Raw genomic sequence first — 23,504 nt, 5'->3', positions numbered from 1 at the left:
ACAGCAAGGCTGTGGCTATTCTTTCTCTCTTCAGAGTTTCACAAACATGACTAAATATTTCTGGCACTTTAATTTATTAATTGATGAAATTCCAAGTGTTTAACACAGGTGTAGTTTTTTCTTTTTTAAATAAGATTCTATTTACCAAATGAGTTTCACATTAAATAATGGTCCCAGAGAATTTGCTATGAACAGAGGCACAGATTTTAAGAAAACTGGCCAATATAACATTGTAACGTATTTTTCTCTCATTTTATTATGTTTTATAATGTAATAATAACATAGCCTAGAAAATAAAATGCAGAAAATTATAAAGAAAAAACCCCGATGATCCAATCACCCATACTGGAAAAAAAGTTTGAATATATTGGTATATTTTCTTACAGGTTCCTGTTTATTGATTTGTGGCACAGTTATTAACTTGAATCAATGTCAGGAATTAACTTCTTGTTTTGTTTTTAATATGAGTTACACGAATATCATTTATTCATTAGATATAATCATACATTTGGGAGTTTTTAAGATCTTATGTTGTTTTCAATTGGGGAAATATTTATATTAAAACAGTAGATAGTGGTTATAGATATGATTAGGATTTTCGTGACATTAATTTTTTTAATCAAGAGTATTGACATTTGTCTGTGTGGGGGGAGAGTAATTGAAAACATAACACCAGAATGATGAAACCTGTTAAATACAGATGATCAGAGTGATGGGCACATAGGGGTTCATTAGTTTTGTAAATGTTTGAATATATATATTTTTTCACATGCACATACATTTCTTAATAGATATGTGCCAGGTACTCTGTTCGTATCACACATGCATTTTTTAAATATACTCTATACACACTTTACATCTTGCTTCTAGTATTTATTGAGTTGCAATCATGTTTCTATATTATAAATCTTAATAATTTTTTGATGATTCATCTCACTCTGCTATGTGAATATGCAATGAAAGCGCTCTCATTTGTGCAGCATTTATGTCTGCCTAATTCTTCCCTAGGAGCTTTGGCTGCACATTTGTGAATCAATGCTCTGTTTGCTTTGGCTACCTTGTTGCCATTTATTCATAAAACAGGATTATATAACCTAGCTATTTCACCCATAAACATATGACTACTATCATTTTGCTTCAAGTGGAAAAAATATCTGTTTCAATAAGATGACCCTAAGAGGACTGACAAAACATGAAAGCCTCTTTTTGTAAGAAGTCTGAATGAATTTATTTTTGGGGGCATCAGATGAGATAAGCACAGATGATCCACACTCTCACCTGTTTCTCTGGTAAAGAATGAGGCCAACAGGGTGAGAGTCTGGAGCTACAGAGAGAAAGGATTAGGGGATGATTTGGGATTTTACTCACGCACAAATTCAACTAATAGACTGCATGCACACATGTGTGTGTGTGCCTAGGTTTTCCGCTGATTTACATGACTAACATTATTCCATTTATTTATATCAGCATCAAAAGATTTCCAACAGCTCTGGGATGCCTGTTATTTCTAAGTCAGGACAACGGGCACAAGGCAGACAACTCTTGTTGTTTGGCCAGATCGAGACACGCGATGCTGACTTGCATTCCTGCCAAATTATTGGTGCACAAGGCTCTGTCTGAGTAGGCAGAAGCTTCACGGAACTGACAGTGAATTGTTCTCACAAGGCCGAAGATACAATTTGGCTGCGGCTGCAGAGCCCAGTGCTCTTAACACGCAAACGGCCAGCAAAAATAATGGCATGTCAAGTGCAATTTTCTAACCGGCCGCTGACACCGTAAACTGTAATATAGTATAATTATTTGGAATCCTGTGTCCTTCATACTAAGCACCACCCAAATGATTTCCAAGTTACAGGGAGGAGGGAAGGTTAGAAGGTCAAATTTAAAGAGAGAAAATGAGTCAGTGCCTTGGAGGGAGAAAATTATAAATAGATGTGGTATCACCAGAGAGAGAGTTATATCCAAATAAGGAACTGCTCAGAAGCCCAGGTAGGAGGGAAAAAGGGAGGGAAGGGAGCAGAGGAGTTCATGTAAGAGAGAGGACTTAGGATAGATCTCTGACCACCTGGAGAACAAACCGGTTTTTCCCAGAATAAAGCAATATGAAGAACAAGGATCACAGAACCAAGGAACAGGAGCTAAAGAAACTTGGGCCAAAAATCAATAAATGTTACACACTCTTTTGTGTTTTGTTTTTTTAAATATTGCTTTCTTTTCCTGTTCCAGAGGGATTTGTATCTTAAATATAATTCTGTAATCCACTATATAATTAAAAGGGAGGAAATTGTGGTAAGACAGGCTGTGTGATTTTCTCTTCTAGTTACTTTGTAGCAGGGTTGAAAAAGAAAGAAGCCAGATTTCCAAGAGATTCTTGCCTGTCATTCCACCGTGATTCAAAAGATTTCAGCCCTAGTTCTGTCTCCCAGTTACCCTGACCCTCTCAGCTGCTTAAATAGCCTTGCACATGCTATTTCCTCTGTTGAGAATGCTCTCTCTTTTTATCCCTGTACCCTGGTTCCCCTGGTTGTGGCGTCTCAGCTCACAGGTTATTTCCTTAGGGAAGGTTCCATCATCCCACAGAATACCAGTTTCCCCTGTACCTGCTTCCACAGAACCTTACTTCTTCACTTTGGAGTACTGATCTCCATTTTAATGTGACATTTATACTTGTGTGTGTTTTTTTTGTTTCTGTTTTTAACATCTGTCTCCCTCTACTAGCCCATTAGTTTCATATCAGATAGCATGGATCTGTGTTTGCTCAGAGCTGAGAATCCATTGGTAACAGGATGCTTAGCAGATAATAGGTGCTCAATAAATATTTGTAGAATGACTTGATCCATCATCCTTGTGACTCACAGGGAGGGCTCTCATGATGACATCAAGCTGTCCACGTTAAAAAGACCATGCACATCTTATCACAAGGATTTATCAAAATCACCATGGATTTTTCTCTCTCTCTTTTCTAAGACCAGAACAAGTTAGCATATAGGGTGAAGGGTCCCATGCACCACATTACTCTGCCAGAATTGCCAGGGAAAGTCAACGCTGGAGGTCCTGGGTGATGCAGAATGCTCAGTATGTAGGTATTTTATGAACAAGCTCTGAACCACCTCGGTCCACAGAGAACTAGAGGCAGGAGTGGAGTCTGTTTGGCTGGTATTTGTTTTTTCAGAAATTCGGAAAGAAGTTTTCTGGTCTCCTTTGTCCCATAAGCACAAACATTAAGTTTGCAGATGGACTGGAAAATAGTGGCAATACCACCTCACTCTGCTTCATACCACTGGTAAGAGGGACACCCTCCACAGAGGGGGCCCTGCAGCCTCCTCAGAGGAGTTGTTTTAATAAGTTAACCTATCCACTATCACTGCCTTAAAAGAAAGGCTTTTAAAATCAATACGCAGAAACAATGTTTAAACTACGCAGCTGGTCTATAAAATACCAATACGAAAGAGAGAACGTGTAAGCAATGCATTATTGAAAAATGCCACTTGTATTAAATCTGATTGAGTTTATATTAGTATTATAAATGCCTCCATTGTTAGGTGAATTTTTCATTCATTTATTCACGCAAAATATTTACTGAGCAATTCCTAAATGCAGGCAGTGTTCTAGGTTCTGTGAATATATAGTGAAGGACAAGGAGACAAAAACACTTTTCTTTGTAGAACTTGCATTCTAATAGGAGACAAACCATAAACAAGATAAAGTATAGAGTATATAAGATAACGATCACCAGGAAGAAGAAAAAATAAAGCATAGTCCAAGAGTATGAAATATCGGAGAAGGGACAGTTGTATTTTAGACAGAATGGGACAGGGAAGTGTTCTCTACAAATATGACTTTCAACCTGATTTTAATTCAACAGGAAATCTACAGGCTTATGTTGCTTTTGACTAAGGGTACCCTTAGTCATCCTACACTATCCCTATAATGTTGCATAAACCGTTCTGTCCAACTGGGGCACCTAACTTGCCACTCCACCCCACCCCACCAAGCTAAGTGACAGTCACTCCTCAAGACACACCAAAACATCACGTCCACCCTAAGCAACCTGGGCCAATTGAATGGGCCCTTTCTTTGGGCACACAGAGTCTTGTGCTCACCTAGTGATGTAATTGTCAGTTTGTCCACCACTCCAACTACACAAACACACATACACGCACGCACAATTAAGAATACAATTATAACAATTACTATGTGCAGGCACTATGCATACCTCATTTTATTTGTTCTTATATACTCTCATTTATCTTTTTTGTATAACCCTTGAAGAGCTTTAATAACTTTCCCAGAGTTAACACCCAGAAAGTGGCAAAGCCAATATTCAAACTCCTGGAGAATGCATCTCTAAGGCTTAGTTCTTTCTCTGCATCCAGCTGCCTACCAATAAAGTAAAAACTGACAATAGATGACGTAAGGGTATATGTGAAGCTCTGGGGAGCCAATCACTCAAAAACTGGCTCTGCCCTTAAGCTTGAACTCAGTCTGCCAGGCCCGAGGCCCCCACCACGGTGACCTGCAGGAGGGCTTTTTAAAGAGCAGGTATGCCCATAAGTAACTAATACTTCTCAGCCAGTTCCCGGGGAGAAGCTCAGCAATGAAGTGGTTTAGAGTCGGATCCGGAAGAGCGTGCACAGAGATAAAACATTGTTAAGCACCGGTGGGCACCCCGATAGGGATCATCCCCACATTCAGCCTGACTCATAATCTGAAGCAGTCACCTGAAATGTATTTTTGGCTTCGCTACAACCCAAGATCCTCAAGGCTAAGCTGTAATAATTCAGGAGGATTTTCTTTAAGGGGAAACACGTATGGTTGGAAACTTTTGCAGAAAAGTTCTTCAGAAAATTAGTTTAACTTTGATTTAACAATTGTTTGGGAATTGGCCGTAGTAGGGAGCAGGGAAAGAACTAACTAATAACCACAGTCATCAAGACTCAGGAGCATTTGGCCATTTCCAGATTCTAAGGTCCGCCAGCAACATTTCTGTCATTCAAAGAAGCATGAATTTCTTCAGTATTATTAAGTCACAAAAGGATGCTGAATGCCTGGCTGTTTGCCTCTATCTCTATTACTTCATTTAAAGGATGGAGGTGAAATTAGTCACCAGATTGTATGAATCCAAAACAAACTCCAATTTAATTATTTTTTCTATTCACATAAAAGTGGAAAGTTATTCCGGGCATAGAGTGTTTGGTTATTTATATTATATAAGACATAATCAGAGTGTTACACCTTCAAAAGGAATTAACTAACAGAAACAGGGAGAAAGTACTCATCAATTATGTACGTATGCATGTATATCCAGAATTTCATATTATGACTTGCCTTAGGGCTCATTAAAGAAGTTCTGAATATTAGAAAGTAGGAATTTAAGGACTTTGCATTCTATGTTCTATAACTCTTAAGTGCAAATTATAGTTTAAACACATGGTAGCTAGTTACTAAGATGTAATGGGATACCGTGAGTAAAATTATTGCCTTGGGAATTCCCAACGTGATTCAAACTCAGATCATTTACTAGCTCTATGATCTTGGTTTGCTTTATTAATCCATCTAAGTCTCTGTCTGCACTTACAAAAAAAGACAATGCGGGTCAAGAAGCCCATATTCAAAACCCACTGTGCCAGATGTGTTTTGGAATTCAGACGTTTTCACATTTAAAAACATTAGGATATATAAACTGTACAGTAAGCAATACTCTCAACAGGGTCTGGGCCGGCACCCTGTAATCAAGCACGTTAACATTTCTCCTGGGAAATATGTGAACAAGTCACAGCAATGGGATGCATTATGACTAGAAATACTCTCAAGTCAGTTCTGCTACCTGAGTTTGTATCAAGCATACAAAAAAATCTTTCAGAGATTTTTGTATTTTGGACTTATGAAAAAAGGAGTGTAGACCTGATTTATACACATATTATTTGTATATGTGTGTATAAGTACACACATATACGCACACGCATATACAGAAAGAGGGAGAGGGAGCTATTGTTAGAATCAAATAGGATTGTGCTCACAAAGTGTTTTACAATAGTGCTTAACACATAATGAACACTCAGTATTGGCCAGAATGCCATGGAGGCATGGATCATCATTTTGTTCATTGATATGCTCCTATGTGCCTAGAAGAGTATTTGGCACAGAGGAAGGGTTCACTAGAAATTCATTGAGTGATTCATGATATCGCCTCATCCAAGTTTCCTTCGTCCAAGTAGAACTATATAAAATGAGAAAACATAATCCTTGGGGAGGCTCCTTTTGCTTTGCCAGACAATGAGGTAGAAGCAGGAAGGCAGTCAGGAGCTCCCAGTAAAACACAAAAGAGTGAACTCAAGTCTTGAAGATCAATATCTAATTCCCCTCCTACTTTTCTTTGAAATCACTGCATTTGGGAAATGAATAATATTGGCATGATTCACTTCTGAATCTGATTTATCAGGAAACTCAGCCTTTGGCAGGCTCATAATTGGAATTCTACCTATGATGATGGCGTGCGTCAAAGTTAACAGAGGCTTCTGAACAGTTCTGAGGAATAAACATGTACAGTCTTCAATAACCCACAGTGTGATTTTGGAAAGCAGGTAGCACTTATCTACACAAGGAACATTTGTCTAACCTGCCAGCGACAACAAAACAGATGTAAATGTAGTCTAACACATGCACGTGTGTGCACACACACCACTAAACTAAAATTTTGATTTTATACATTTGATTCCATCTAAGAATGAATGAATTAGTTTTCTATTGCAAAATTTATAGAATTACAGTACAAAGCACTGTTTAGCATCCACTCGAAGAATTTCCCTTCCTCCATCCTAGCTTAATGACTGAAACAACAAACAAGCAAACAAAAAATGAAACAAAAAAGGAGAAAATCTAGCTGCAATTGGAGATATATGGCCTCAAAATAAAATGAAACGAAATAACATCTTAGGAATCGAGGTGGTAGTAATTCAAACCGAGGAAAAACGCACACCTCTTCCAAGTCCTATAAACTAGAGAAAAGGTTTGGCATGCAGATTTCTTGTATAAAATGAGAAAGAAAAGCTTATTTGTGTGTGCATTATACAAGTGTTATTGTAGCTCTGATGGAGTGGAAGAGGTGGAGGAGATGAGCTTCTCCCAGAGGAGTAGTTAGTCTACACTTAAAACTGTTACTATGAGATTATTCATATTCCTAAGGAAACCAATAGATAAACTAACTGGACTAAAGCACTTACAGCTAAGTGTGTTAACAACTGTGACAGTCAGACGTTTAAGATCTAAAGACCAAGAACAGATCCCGAAATTGAGATCTTAAAAACAAAGCTTACCCGGCCAACAAGAATCGGTTCAGGTCCAGAAAACTCTTCCAGGACAAACATTTGATTCCAAACCCAGCCTCTTTTGGAGCGGTTCAAAATTCGCTGTTCTTCACTCAGCCTGTTTAGTTCCAAAGGGGATCCACTCATTAAAACTTGAGACTGATTCATCGGAGCCATGTAAATGCAGGGAGGAAGGGCAATCCATAATATTATTAATGGAGTCCAGAGATCCAAGAGCATTTCCGCTAGCCGTTCTGGCATGGTCCCACCAGTTAAGCAAATCACCACGAAAATGAGACAATTATTTTTTTTGCCTCCGGTCTGCAGCCATCCAATTCATCATGCAGTGCCGAGCATTTACTTACAGCTCTGCCACGTGTTTATAGCACAGGAAACAGACATTGTCTAAACAGTTTTTCTAAGACCACCATCTATTGGCTTTCCTTTTCATTGAAATGTCCTGCAAAAACAAGGAGGAAGAAAGATAAATGTCCACTGCAACAGGTTTTAAAACAAAATCACCTGCTTTTTGAAAGCAAGTAAATGAACAACAGTAGGCACTTCCCAAACTCTTGGATTAAGAAAGTGGATCAGAGGAATTAGAACAAGTAGGCTAATAGGTTCTTTTATTCAAGCTTTATTTAGATTTTACTATTAATTAATTTAGTATTAATTTTCTATCTGTGTCACTTATCAAAAACTGTTCAAGTAATAGAAATTCTCTTTTCCCTCCTTCCTTCTTGCCTTCCTCCTTCCCTCCCTCTCTTCCTGCCTTCTTTTTTGCCTTCCTCCTTTCACTCTCTCCATCCTTCCCACTCTCTCTTTCCTTATATTTTTTTTCTATTTGTAATGCAAGTTGGGGTACATACTAATGCAGCCTTCTTATACTCTTGTAGAGGTTGCAAGTCTCTTTCTTTCTTTCTCTCTCTCTCTCTCCCTTTCTTTCTTTCCCAGTTTAAAGATGGGTTCTAGTTTACGCTGAGCTATGTAAAGAAACTAGCCTTTAATAGCTAAAATTTAAAAAAAAAATTTTTTTTTAATTTACAAATGAGAATGGAAAGGGAAATTTCCCTAGTTTTTACAGTCTTAGCTGCCACAACCCATCAGAAAGGATCTTCCAGTTCAGGGTGCAGAATGCAATTCTCCGCCAAGATGCTAATAATGAGTGAATAAAATTAGAATGCTCCCAGAGAGAAATTCTGTAATGTCCAGCATGTATGCTATAATCAGGGCAGTGTCAAGGCTCCCATTCTAAATGTACAGTTGAACAGGAGATTTAAATTATGAAAAGCTCCTTTGGGAATGAAATACAGTAAAAATACAATTTTCAACTGAGGAGATTCAGAAAGGGCTGGGCCAAAAAAATTCCCCATTACCAGAGGTGTCAAATACATTTTTTGCTTACCTTCAGTGTGGCAAAATGTGTTTCTCCCCTCTCAAAAAAATTATTTTTAAAGAAATAATGTTCACTGCAGATCCCAGAGAGAAGCCTTGCTGAATTAGATTAAATGGGAAAATAATTCCTCAGGACACCATTGAGATCGGTTTGGCCCAGGGGATTCATAATGGGGTAGGATACCTTTCACCTCGGTGTCCCTGGTTCATTTCTGGCTCAGAATGGGGAAACAAGAAAGTCATTAACATTGGCGGCTGGTGAGTGGCCTTAGTGAAGCCAGCTGAAAGGGGCAGACCCGGATTCTGCTGCAAATATAGGCAGTGTCTGATCTAACAAGATGGCCGGTGGAATCGCCCTGCTCGTCATCTTTTTCCTGGGCTCAGCTCAACCACTAGGACTCTGGACCCCCAAAGTGGCCCCCCACTCTGATGAGTGCACAGTGGAGCCACTGCAAGTAGCAGTTGTTTTAGGAACTGAAGAGAAGAAAAGCTTTCAATAGGGAAGCAGCTCATGGAAGAGTCCAGAACCACGTCCTCTACTTTCCCTAGAATTGCAGCCCTTGCAGAGAAATCAGGCCTTCCTTTAAAACTGATTTCCATTAAGACTTTCTCAACCCAGTGTGAGAGCAGACCTTTGCAGGCTTCAAACTTAAAACACCACAAAATTCAAAGGGTCTCAATAGGGAATCCCAAAGTATTAATATCTTTCTGAATTGCCAATGCACTGATTTATTTAAACAGTGTGTATAGCACGCCCATCACATGCCATGCTCTCTCCTAGACGTGGGGCCAGGATGATGCTGAAGGAGTATTGCATATGCTGCAGTGCCTGTTGTGGAGGCAGATAAACCTGAGTTTGAATCCCAGCTCACCCCACTGGCTGTCTCTGTAACGATGGATGAGATACTTAAGTCCTCTGAGCTTCAGTTTTCTCTCTGCAAAATGGCAACAACAATAATTCCTACTTTCCAGGCCATAGGGCGATTCAGAAACAAGACTTATGTAAAGCGGCCAGAACGTGTGAAGCACTCACTAAGCTATGGTTCCTGTGGTTTTCCTGAGCCAGACTCTGAGGGTGGTGTTGACATGGTCCCTGTCCTTGAGAGGCTTTGGTAAAAAAGTCAAATGAATGAGCAAAGAAGTAAGCTGCATGACCTCTGCAGTAGGAATAGGCAAGGTAACGAGAGTGACACACAGACACTCAAAAATCTTCCCTAAGTGGTATGTGGGAGGATGAGGATGATGCTGGTGAGGGACGAGCTGGACCATATTACATGGAAGGTGAGATTCATTCTAGTCACAGAGCCTCAGCCTAAACACTTCTGAGAGAAAAGGGACTTATTTTCTCCAACTATACCAGGATAGGCCATACCTGAATGTTCAAAAGCCACGGATGCCGTTCTCCACTGGCCTGAATGCTATAGAGGCCGAACCCTGAGATGGCTGTGAGACTTTCCTCTAGGGTCAGTCTGCCTGGGGTTTGAATTCTGGTTAAGGAACTACACTTACCAGTTGTATAACTGGGGGCCAATTAACAACAACAACTATAATAATAACTATCTAACATATTTATTTTGAGGATTAAGAGATAATCTTGGTAAAGCAATGAGGAAAGGCTAGAATGTACAGTTATTTTTATATTGTGCCAAATACTCTGCAAATATACTCTGGCATCTGCTCTGCTGTTAATGATTCTGGGATAAGGAAGTTTAATCCCAATTTAAACTCATAATAGACATTTCCTTGATGGAAGTCACCAAGTGGCACTCAGGATGGAATGTGACATGATTGGTGCCCTCTCTGAACTCCCCAGAATCAGGCAAAAAGTGATAATAGACCCTTAAACAATTTTATACAGTGACTTAGCTTCATTAATTAGAATGAATGGATTAATAAATAAAGGACTATATGCACAGCCAAAAATAGTATCCATTAACACAATCTCTTACAGTTAGATATAGCTTACTAAGCCTCACACTGTTTTGTTCAAAACAGAGGCACAAAATAATAAAGTGACTTGCCCAAAAGCACCTCCAGTAAAGAGCAGACCATTAGTTGAATCTAGGTAATCTAACTCCAAAATTCTCTTTCTTAACACATACCGCCCCCTCTCGTTATATAAATATTGGATGAGCATATACTGTGTGTCAGGCACTGGAGATAGAAAGGCAAACAGGTCAGAGCTCTTATCTTCAAGAAGTGAAGAGTTTAACAGGGGAAGACTAAGAAATACATGCTTACAGTATTAAGTGAAACATAGTCTGAGGGTTAGAGGAACACAGAGTGATGGGTACGCCAATCATCTTGGCAGAATTAAAGAAGGCTTCCTGGAGGAGGTGTCATCTAAATGTTGAGAAGGAATTACCCAACTGGGGAGAGGGGGTAGGTGCAAAAGGACATGTAAGTCAAGCGATGGACAGAAATAAGACCACCAACTAATCCAGGACTTCTGAATGAATCAGCACCTGGGGTAGTTTTCAAATCTTTACTTACTAGATCATCCAATCCATGCTCACAGCATCTTCTCCCTACCCACCAAATTCATCCTAGTCATAGACTACAGAGAACACATCAAATAGGGTGTCCTCTTCTCTGTCAGTTCTTTGTGACGAGAAGAGCATGTTTGATTTCTCCAAAGCTTTGGGAAATAAATATAGGTGCCATCGCATGGAGAAAGCATGGGAGACAGATGAGTGCTATGCCAATCCAGCTCCTCATTTTTCAGAGAAAGGGGAGTGACTTGGTTAACGTCCAGCAGTCAGTGGCAGAGCTCCAGGGAGAAATTAGCCCGACTCCGTGGAAACCCTTCTTCATCCATAGGGGTCCTTCCCACTACTCCCCCTGTACAGAGCTTCTAGCACCTGAAACACTCATATACCCCCTTGTCAAATTTTGCCAAGTTCTTGAGTCACTTGTACTATTACTTTACAAATTATTGAAGTAGTCTCAGTTTTGTAAATATTTATTTAAAAATGGAAAAAATATTCTTTGTCACAAAAAGATAAACAGTGAACGCTTAGAAAGTGTTTGAATAACAATAAGTCATCAAGGAAGACTACATATAAACATGTATATACCTACATTATATGCATACACACACACATAGGTAGGTATGTATTCATAGCTACTATTCAAAATAACCCTATGATGTAAATATTATTATTACTTTATTATCATCATTCTCATTTTAGAGATAAACAAACTGAAGCACAGAGAGATTGGGATTTTAAATAATGTTTTATTTTCACTTAACTAGATACTGTCATAGCCTGAGGTCTTCTCTCTCTTTGCTAAAAAGGAAGACTAGCAACAGTTAGTGGCAAGAATGTGCTGTTAAATATTTAACAAGTGGCTCTCTGAAAGAAAAAAGCATCCCTGATTTCTGATTTCCATGATATAAATACTTCCATCTCCACCAATTTTGAGCTTTCAGTGTGACCGTTAACCAGCTCAGAGAATTCCTGAAAATTTAACAATCAGCTCTGGTAAGAACAGTGAGAGTGACCTCCAGGACACCCCTTGAGGGATGCTTCTCAAACTTTAATATGCATACAGATCACCCAGAAATCTTGCTAAAATGCATATTCTGATCCAGTAAATCTAGGCTGGGGCCTGGGACTTTGCGTTTCTAATCATCTCTCCTGTGATGTAGAAGCTACTGATTTGAGGACCGCAGTTTGGGAAGCCTGGGGTTCCAGAGAACAAGACCAGCTCCCAACTCAGACCTTCTCCATAAGTTGACTTGTAGGATTCAATCGTGTGGTGGGAAAGTCACTTCCTCTTCCTCGTCATTTAATGCCATGCCCATGCACTTCTTATCATCGTGCATACAGGAGTACGCACATATATCAGACTTTGGGAAACCCTGCACTGGAGGGTTTTGTATGATGTCATAATATACTTCCCTCACCCCATATCTACTTTATGCGTGACACTGGGAAAACTGCCCAGCTAACTGTTGTATTTCCAGGCACATGCATGCTATCAGAGAGTGGTGAGACTTGGCCTTCACTCCAGCAAAGTCTGCCACTTGGAGAAAAATGGGATTCTACTGTGACGATTAGAACCATACTATTTATATGCTTGCACCTCAGCCCGGGGCAGAGCTAATATGGTCCTCTTTGATGATCAGAAAATAGCTTTATAGGAATTCTTGAGATGCAACCGAATGCTATGTCACTGTCATCAGAATTAATAAACATTGTGAATAGTAAGTGCATACACAAACTGCTTAACTCTATGCAAGGAAGAAGAAATTGAGCAGGGTTGTAAAGCTTGGGTAAAAAAATCAATTTATTTTTAGATTTTCCAACCATGGTATGTATGTCTGACCAAACAATCCACTTTATTATAATGCTCCCGCATTGATTTACACCTAGAGAGTGAGAAGAAGAGATTTTTACAATCTCTCTGGAATCCTTACAACTTAAAAAAGTCTTTAGAATTTCCCCATAAGAAGATATCGTCTCTTGGATAAGACACTTGCAATCTGACTTTTCATTCATACTCACATTTTAGAGCTAGTTCTAATCACAGCCTGGGTCTTACTCTGCTGACCCCAACATTTTTTTAAGGTGAACTCTGTCAATTCTCAGATATGTTAAATCATTATGCAAAAACATATTGCACCATCGATTTTGTAAACAACGTAGATTAAAGTTCCAAATGATGAGCCCCACACTGATAAATGAAGCCTAAAATAAAAACAGGCTTTTACAGACATTTTAGGATTTAATCCAGCAGATTATTGTGGTTGACAGGAAATTATGCTTTTATTAGCCACTGGGCTTAGTGGCCACAATATTTCACGGAAGCAAAAATGACACACAGGACCACAGAGTTTCTATTAAGAATGTTTCTGACCTTGAATTTAGAGCCATTAGCAGGCTGCTTTCAAACAGGTAAATGCACATTGAATTCAAAGTGGTGTTTCAGGAACATGGGGCATGCGATGTAGCGTGTGGCTCAGTGCAATTCACGCCAAGCCATCGATGACTATTGCAGAACATGTAGGGAAGGTGGTTGGATGTTAGAGATGAACAATACTTGCATGTGTCCAAATAGAAATAATACAAGAGAATCGCCTTTCCTAATGCCTTCAGAATTCCCCGACCAGATTCCCTTGGCAGAACAGGATTCTAATTTTTTTAATTTACACATATACACAATCTTGTATTTGTTTGTTTGTTTGTTTATTTCTCCCCCCAGCGGCAACCCTTCTGGTCATCTTTCTCTGGCATCAGACCATATATTTATCCAGCTGTCTATCTATCCAAAAGCATATCATTTGCTTGTTTAGCCACACGGAATAATACTTGCCAAATCCACTTTTTGCTTTGTTATTGACATGCTACTCTTTTTCTACCAGGAGCTTTAGTTTCTTTAAATTCCATAATTAACGGTTACCCTGGCATAAATAAATAAATACCTTCTTCTCCTTTCCCGAGATGGAGTCAGAACTTTGTTCTTCACATAGAAGCTTTTCTATCTGTTATAGAAATTTCAGAATGAGAGTGACTAAGTCTATGACAAAGACAAGCAGGTCGAAATAAGATCCCTTTTCTAACGTTACAGACCCAGACCTTTGTTTATAAAACTTTCTGGGAATCATCAGGTTAGTTAAGATATTGAAGATTAATCTAGTCTGCTGGACTTTCTTAAGGCAGAACTGTATTGAAATCATTTCCAAAAGATGAATATAAGCCTCACACTTCCCTTGCCGATTACAGACATAGTCGTGCCAGGAAGTCATTTCTCAAGTCTAATCTTAATTGCTCCTTCTCCATTTAAAAGACACATCCTTTGCTTCTTTAAATCACCTGCTCAAAATTTAATAGTCAAAGACCTAATGAGTGAAAACAATTTGTTCTGGCACTTTCTTGAAGGAGGTCATCAAAAGGACGTGACCACCAGATGACCCGAGAGGAGGACCTGGGCAATTGGAGGCTCCTTACTCCCTTCCCCGTCCTTGGAATATCTGTTCTATCCACTGTTTGCGCACTAGGAGTCACTTCAAGAATGCAGCCTGGAGAGAGTAACTTGTTGAAACCATCTGGACTGTACACGTGACTGAACTCAGTTAATGGCTCTGTATAATCTCTTAACATTCTGGTGGGTGGGTGAAGAGATCTACTCCTTTCTCAGCCACCCAAGACAAGACTTGTAAGTAAATTCCCTTGCTTATTAAAACTGCCACCTACCAATCTGGAGTGATCTTCCTCTTTCTTTGGCCTCTCCTTGACCTTCATGTATGGAGGCCAATTTCAAAGTTTACCCTGAGAACTCTCAAAGTTGAGAATCAGCACCTTTTAAATCACAGCAACCAACAGGAATGAATCTTACTCTCACAAATCTTGTAATACGGTTGAACTGTGGGGAGCTCCATGGCACAGTGGTTGAGAACATTGACTCGAACCAGACAGAAGTAGTTTGAATCACAGTTCTGCCATTCATAAGATAAGCGACCTGGGCCAATTTATCTCAACTGTGGCAGAGGAAGAAACTGATGTGTTTCCTAACTTAAAGGACTATGGAAAAAATTAAATGAGATAAGGCATGTAAAATTCTTCGTCAATGTAGCAATAATAGTTACTATTTATTGAATGTTTCACATACTTAACAAAGAATCTTGATAGATGTTTAAAAATTATTTTATTTCAATTTCTTGCTGTGTACAACACTGGGGAAAATTCCAGGGATTTTCCAACTTTTGGTTTTAAAAAAAAAATGGCATGAACCAAGTTGGATATAAATGAAGATTTTATTTATTTTATTTTTTCCCCCCAAAGCCCCAGTGGATAGTTGTATGTCATAGCTGCACATCCTTCTAGTTGCTGTATGTGGGACTCGGCCCCAGGATGAACGGAGAAGCGGTGCCTCGGTGCGCGCCCGGGATCTGAACCCGGGCCGCCAGCATCGGAGCGCGCGCACTTAACCACCAAGCCACGGGGCCGGCCCTAAGTTGGATATAAATGAAACAGCATTTTATAGTTTTCCCTACCCACAGTTAACATACAATTAATGATTTCAAATAATTTTATAGGGTTCTAAAGGGCGGTATTTTTAACCTCCTAGAGAAATCATGTCTCTTCTTTCCATAGAAGACACAGCATTGTCCTTCACTATTTTCTCCAGAGAGGGTAAAGTGTAAGCATTACATGTCCACACGAGAGCTATTCGCTTTCAATCAAATTGTAACCACTCATTGAAAAACATGAATCTATTCTGTTTCTATTCAGGTATTTCTACAAGAAAAATTTCATTGCATTTCATAACCATCTCTACATTCTTGTGAGAATGGTCCAACTGAGTTGTCCCTAACTAATTCAAAAATAAGGCCAAAGTGATGTCTAAACAGTACTCAGAAGGAAGCTCAGAGGAGATAATGCTAATTAGAGATTGAGTTCAGGTAAGATCTTCTTCCAGAAGTAGTCAACAAACTTTTTCTATTTATTTCAAGGAATTATAGCACCAGTGATGATAGTTAGAAATTAGAAGCACTCCCTTCTTGCTTAAGAAATGTGGCAATGTTTAAAATCAGTTATATCACACAACCAGGGCTACAGAGTCTGTAATACTAAAATTGAAATGAAGCCAAGTCACAAGTCACAAGCCAAAACAATAAGTCAAGATTCTGCCAATTAGATTATACTGTGTAGTAACCAGCCTTACAAGTGCACTTTACTGTCATTCTTCCATGTTTCAAAGACTTTATAGGTTAAAAACCACCCACTGACACTGTTACCATGAACTACGGACACAGATGATGGGTAGACAGTCAGATAGATAGCAAGCAATCACTTGACAAAAAGAATATTGAGATATCACACAAAATGTATACAGTTTATGAAAATTAATTAAATTTCTTATAAGGATTCTAAAATAAGTATACTATCTTCAGTTACTATATTTTAGTGAAACTCCAAGACAAGACAAAGACAAGTATGTTTTACTCTAATCAAAAGAGGTACGGACTAAATTGTTTTCATGTTTTTGAGTATCCACATTTGAAGATGGAAATATTTGGACACAGAAAAGTAAAATTCTACTTGTCAAGTTCAAATAACAATAGACTAATAAAGAATGGAATGTGCCCTTGAAATTTTTCTATCAAATTTTGGAGATGAGGTAGTATAAGAAAGAAAAGCATTCCCTTATGACATTTATATCACTCCCCAATCATCTTATTTTGTTATTTGTGTCACATCAAGAATCAAATAATCATATTTTATGCATTAATCTATCTAGAAAGAAACAATGCATGGAAAATTTTGTTCTCACTGGTAACAGAACGTGAATAGACTCTGATAACATTTTCACTTAATGATATACATAGACAGAATTTAGAAGATTCCATTTAATATTCCTTTGCAATATATTCAACATGCTTAAAATATCAATGAAAACATCCACAGAAGGACCTTATCACGGAATATATAATATTTTTTTCCTGTGTGTATATATGAGGGCCAGGGATCCTGTTGATTAAAATCAAAAGTATAGAATTGTCTTCTAAGACATTCAGACTTGCAATTCACATGAGGTTAACAGAAACTCTTCATTTCAAATATAAAATATATTAAAGAGAGACAGAATAGCAAAGGAGGGAGAGAAGAAGTAAGTTCTTCCTTGGTTATTTTTTTAGACATTCCCAGCATGGGAGACGTACGTCCACCGAGTTACACATAAAACACTTCCATAATTAGAGCATTTTCCCCAATAAAATACAACTTTCATCACATATAGTTTAATGGCATTCTGGATGCAAGTCTGGTCTTGGAGTCATTCTCACTTTTACAAAGCTGAATTATGTCATTTTTATATTCCTATATCATTTAAAATATGATTTTGAGGGAGAAAAAATATGCTTTGTGGAACATGAATAAAATCAATTTAAAAAATAGAAAAGTTGTGTCTTAAAATAAACTTAAGGCAATTTATGAAATTTCTGTAGAGAAAATTGAGGTAGATAGTCACAATATCGGACTTTCGATATGATTGTATCCCACTCTCCCCTTTATTGAGAATCACCTAGTAAAGGGAGGGAGGGTAGTCTTTACTAATTGTTAACGCATTAAATAAATGTTTACTCAGAACCAACTCTAGGATTAGCCCTCAACCAACCATCATTCTAGCATTTGCAATGGTCTTTGGCTGTGAGGGTAGGGAAGGAAAGTGTCTGAAGGTTCTAAATGCAAATGTTATTCTACTAGGGTGCTTTCTAAAGAGACAGAAAATCACATCTATATATACTTATACCTACTAATAGAACTTAAAAAAAACAAGACTTCTAAAAGTAAGAAGGTGGATGATATTTATGATAGGAAACGGCACATGACATTTAAAACCCAGGAAATAAAAGCTTGGGACATGAGAGAAAAAAGGAAACAGTATTGGCCCTGGTGCTTTGCCATGAAGTGGCAATGGAGATTTAGTTGGCAGCCACATATGGCGGAAGCAGCTAAATGGCATCCCTTGAACTTTTTTTTCTGACCTTTTGAAGTTGCCAGGTTCAACTAATTTTCTCCTTGTGGTTACATCTGAAGCAGGTTCTAGAGGCAAGAACCAACAGTTCAGCAGAAATATATTGCTCATCACAACTTTCTATGGGAATAAAATGAGAGAGGACTAATAGCTCTTTGGTTAATTAAGCCCCAGTAAATCAGATGACAACCTTGGTCCATCAAAATATTATTGTATTTCACAAATATGCATTTACGAGATTCTGGAACAATTTTTCCAGCACCACAAACAGATAATTTTTTTTAAAGACTGGTCAATATACAAATCCAAGAAGCCAGGAGGGCAAATCAAATAATGTAAGGCAGATGAAATGGCAAAGGAAACAAGATAAAAATCTCAGACTTGAACAATACATGAGTTAGTTTTCCGGGCATGTTTTCAGGTTTTCTAGAACTAAGCTTCCTGTGTGTGTGTGTGTGTGTGTGTGTGTGTGTGTGTGTGTTTGTATGCATGTACACCACATAATACAGCGCAACAAGAATCAGCCTTGGTTTAATTCTACACTGTGTAGGAGGTACACAATACACCAGTTGGGAGACACCTCCTAAACTAAAAAGCAAAGTTAGTCCATTTCAGCTGTAAATGCCAACAGTGCTGAGAACAGAGAAAAGTGCATTTATTTTTCTGCTTCTCTGAATAACATTTTAAGAAATATAAAATAACTGAAACCAGTATCAGCAGCACCACGGAGCATAATATTTCCCAAAAAACTCTTGGGACCTTAGATTGCATCTATAATCGAAAGGCTACTCTGATTTATGCTTGTTCTTTGATTTTTCAAACATAAAACTTTGCTGATGGACCAGAAAAGTGTGGTTGGAAATACAAATTGAACGTCATTTTCCCCATGAGAAGCTTTTGGTTTTGCATAGAAAATTTGCTCAGATTGGAATGTTGATAAAGCCGTAAGGTGTGCCACCTTGAGTAGAAAAATAAAGATTATTATTTGTTTTCTTTAAAGTATTAATTTACTTATATGAGAATAAGGTTATCTGAACAGTTGATGAACTATGGATTCTAACTTTTCTATACGGGTTTATGCCTTTTTCCTCACGAATAAACAATGAAGGGAACCTGGAAAGCAAAGCCCTGAGGTAGAATTTCTTGAATAGAATCATTATGCCTTAATTATTTGAAGTTGCATTGCATTGCTCCAACATTCTGATGCTCCCTGCTAACAAGGACTATCAGACTTTAAATCTGTTTACAAGGAAATGTTGCATCATGAGTGTATTCATCTAACAGCCTTTACAAACGCCTTCTCAAGTGGTCTATTCCATCCTGCTGAGTATGTTTTATGGGTTGTTTGTTTATTTGTTCATTTTTTTACACAGAGCATACCACCACTGGCTACTTAAAGTGTGTTCAGTGCTAAATTAAGGGGTCGCCTTAGATGAATTCTGTCTTGAGCAGAGTGCCACATGATACCCTAATAAAGTTATTTTCAGGTTAAAGACTTCCTTCCCTTTAGAGTTGATATGTGTACAGCACACAAAGGGAGCTGCTATTCTAGTGAGAGCTGCTATAAGACTGTTCTTCAGCTAAATTCATAACCCCTTCAAGAGCTCAAGAAACGCAAGCCGGACACCAATAATGCAGCCAAAAAAAATGTTAAGAGTCTTAGGTGGAGAGATTTACTCATCAGGAGTCTTGAGAGTTTTAGGAGACTATAGATTATAAAGCAGAATAATTGATTTTTAATAGTGATAATAATTGGAAATACAAGATCCAGGTTGCAAGGGAGAAAGATTAAAAAGTTCGACTGACAGCATTACAGCAGAAATTTCAGAGAACATTAACCAGTGTCTCTAAAATATCTGGCCTATTTGTGATGGTCTTGGGATACCCACTCATTGGGGTGATGTGGGGAGCAGAATAAGGAAGATGAACTGCCACTGAAGAGCCCTAAATGAAGCAATCCCCAGAGTTACTGGGAAGGCTCTTCTCTCTGTTTTCAGAACAGATTTTCTCAACTCCAAGCCCTCTTCAGAGTCCAGAAAAAAATATATCAATGGTGATTTGAAATCTTGTGACCGCTCCAGCATGAAATGACTATGCTATGGGGAGCTTCAAATCTGCTACAGCAGAATTACAGAATATTATTATTAGTATTATTATTTAATAAGAGAGATAACCCTAGAATTTCTTTCAGCCACAGAGCTCAGGGAAGTGGAAAAACATGTCTGGACATGATGATTATGGAGATCTCCCTTTGAGGGGGGGAAAAATGTAACCCTCAGAGAACATCCTTCAAAGGTGTCAGGCCTCTAGGTAAAAGAATCTCTCTTTCTGTCTCTCTCTCTGTCACACACACACACACACACACACACACACACACACACTCTCCAGATAAAATCCCTGCAAAACTGGACACAGCTGATGAAAGGCAATAGCCAGAAATTTCAGGCAGAAATTTCAGTGGTGTTTAGCAAGAACGACGGGGCTCATTTTGCATGCAGTGAGGTACAGCGGCGAGGTTTGAATGGATGGAAAATCCCACTCTCAAATCTTACATAAATGTCTCTTTCCCACATATAGTTTTCCAGTTGAAAATCTCCTATAATGAAGCAAGAGGTGACAGCCCAGGGAGGGTTGTTAACCACTGAGATGGCTGTCAGGAGTGCTGTAAAGAGGACAGGCGCTTCAAAACGGCCCCAACCAACCCCAGTCCCTCCTCTCCGCTTGGCGATGGTACCGGATGCGAGAGGGCAGTGCTCTCGCATCCCTTCTCCGGTGTCCCCTCCTTCCCGTTGTCAGCCCACAAATACTGCTAAGCCCGGTGAAAGAAAGCCGCCGAATGATCTGATTAGCAGCTCCCGGCGCGTTAAGGGATGGTGCCTCTTAAAGAGGAAACTCTTGCGGAATCTTCAGGAAAGGGTGGTAAAGTTGAAAGGACCTTTTCTCCCTCCCGCCTGCTCGGTTATAAGCTCTATCCTTTAATTGGAGCTGAAGTGAGCAGCTGCCAGCCTGATTTTCTATTACAGACTAATGTTGTGCGTTTGCAACAATAAACAATTAATGTTGTTTGATTTCTTACATTTAGCAACCCAAGCAAACAGCTGCCATCTCCGCTCGCGAAGGCAAACGGCTAGTCCTTGACGTGCCGCCGGCTCGGTGCCTGCGGGGAAGGGTCAATGATAACGAAACTTGGAGGTTTCACCGGATTGGGCGGGGGACGGCTTTGGTCTTGGGGAGGGAAAAAGCGGAGGAAACTGCGGATACCTGTTGGCATCCGCGCTGGCCGCGGCGGGTTTTCAGTGTCTCCCAGCCTCGGATGGAGCCTGGGAGAACGGGAGTAGGTCCCTTATGAACCTGTTACGCGCTGGCAGAACCCAGGCGAGAGCACTCTTTCCCTCCGGTCCTGCGAGGGGCGCGGCCCGCCCCCCAAGGATTCAAGGATGGAGAATGATGAAATGACAGAAAGCGCCGCTCCGGGCTCTGCCGGCACTGGGAGAGGGGCTACCGAGGAGTCCCCGGCTCAGGGGGCCTCTGTGACCGCAGTCTCGGAGAGGACACTGCCTGGGGGTCCTGCCTGCGTGCGGGGCAGCGCCTTGGCGGCTGCAGAGCCGCGGGGCAGCTGCAGAGCCGGCAAGTTTGCAGCCGGCCCCGCGCTTCCCAGGCTGGAGCAGCCACTTGTGGGAAAGCCTCGCGCTCGGGCTCTCGCTGCTGAGTCGCGGGCCCGCAGCCCCACCGCGGAGGTCGCCCTCCCTCTCCTCGGGGGTGGGGCGGTGCAGCAAACCAGCAAGAGGGCATCCCTGGCCCCTTCGCCTCTGCACTCGGGCTCTCAACCAGCCGCGGGTGCTTCCGATTCGCCGCACTCCGGACCCCGCAGTGAAGGCGCGCGGCTGCAGCGGCGCCTGCCTGTGTCGGGAGGCGGCGAATTCGCCAGGCGACCGCAAGGAGGGACCCTGGCAGGGAAACCCGAGGGGCACAGCCTGCTTGCTACTTCCCAGGATCTACTGTCAGAGCAGTTTGCAAAGACAGGCAAAACCCTGGAGGTGTCCCCATCAGCTGTGCATGTCAGGAAAGAAGATGCAGCTGAGCCCCGCGCCTGGGCTGGGAACCCGCATCCACCATCCAGGGGGAAGGAGGCGCGCAAGGTGTCCGAAGGGGCATGGGAATTCCTAAAAGAAACGGTCCCTTCTGAGTCCTCGGGACATGGAGGAAAACGGGGGGTAGGGGGGACGACTTACTCTTGTGGGGCTCCGCGCTGGCGAATTTCAAGCCTCCTGGTTCACAAATGGCTGGAGGGGCTCGGGGTCGGCTCCCGAGGGCGGCGAGCACCGACTGGTCCCCGAGCGCTGGGCAGGCGCCTCCGGATTCCGTTCATGCCTCTCGGAGCTGCGGGGCTCGGTGCGGGGATGCGGGGCGGGCGCGCTGGGCTCCGGGGTTCCGCAGCACAAAGTGCGGCGGCTGGGTTGACGCTACCGTCCGTGCACAAACCGGCGACAGCGGACGAGCTCCGAGGAGGCAGGGAGATTCCAAATAAATCCACTAATTCCGGGCTGAGCGCTCCGGCGTGCGAGCCCGCCTGCCTGCCAAATGTAACTGTGAAGTGATGTGGAAAAGTGAGCCGGGTGCCTCCCCTGACGGATCTCATTGGGCAGAGCGCAGAGGCAGGTCTAGCACTTGGAAATTCATGTAAGCAGGCCCCCTCCCCGCCCCCGCCCTGCCTCCCCCCGTCGCTCTCCAGCGCTCGCTCGTTCCCTCTTGCCAGCTACCAAGTGGGCGCACAACTTTTCGCTCCTCGCTCCCGAGCACGCCCCGCGCGTCTCCGCCGCCAGAGCCACCGGGTGAAGATGCGCCCTTTCGTGCGGTGCGCGCAGCCCGCGGAAGGCCAGGCTCCCGGCTGAGAGGGCTGGCAGATGATAGAAGGATGCGGAGGAGGTACCCGCGAGCTTTCTCTCTCGAGTCCTACCTGAGCTCTGGGGCGAGCGTTATCTTGCAAAGCCTCTTAGTCACCCACAGCTGTTTTCCGTGGGAGGAAGAGGCTGCGACAGGGCAAAGGGGTGTGCATGGGCAGCTTACCTCCTTATTATTCCAAGAGCCTCCTGCGGGCAGAGTGGGGTGTTTGTAAGACCGCTGTCTGCTACTCAGACGCTAATATTTAGAGGTGGTGTGTGGTGGTCCTGTAGATGGAGCGCATTCCTAATATCCCCACGCTTCTACTCCTTTGGGGAGACGGGATGAGGGAGAGCAGAGGGGCAGCCCCGAGGGGCGCGCAGTAAGTAGGTGTAAAAAGAACAGCAGAACTTGCTTGGCAAATCAAGCTAGGGATTG

General features: G+C 41.2%; 1 protein-coding gene across 1 annotated transcript in view; it reads right to left on the bottom strand.

Annotated features, from left to right (window-relative positions):
- The window catches only part of CDH8 (cadherin 8), a 335,632-nt gene extending 312,946 nt beyond the window's left edge, over positions 1 to 22,686 (bottom strand). The window contains exons 1-2 of the mRNA XM_004431676.3: positions 22,418 to 22,686; positions 7,317 to 7,767 (exon numbers count right to left, since the gene is read on the bottom strand). Of these exons, the coding sequence (XP_004431733.1) occupies positions 7,317 to 7,568 (252 nt within the window). The 5' untranslated portion in view covers positions 7,569 to 7,767; positions 22,418 to 22,686. The remainder of the gene's footprint in view (positions 1 to 7,316; positions 7,768 to 22,417) is intronic.
- Between the last annotated feature and the right edge of the window lie 818 nt (positions 22,687 to 23,504).

The sequence above is a fragment of the Ceratotherium simum genome, chromosome 30 (assembly GCF_057802395.1).
Source record: "Ceratotherium simum simum isolate JZ-2026a chromosome 30, ASM5780239v1, whole genome shotgun sequence".
NCBI classification, from domain to species: Eukaryota; Metazoa; Chordata; class Mammalia; order Perissodactyla; family Rhinocerotidae; genus Ceratotherium; species Ceratotherium simum.
The sequence above is the reverse complement of the archived record's forward strand: the minus strand, read 5'-3'. Positions and strand labels throughout refer to the sequence as shown.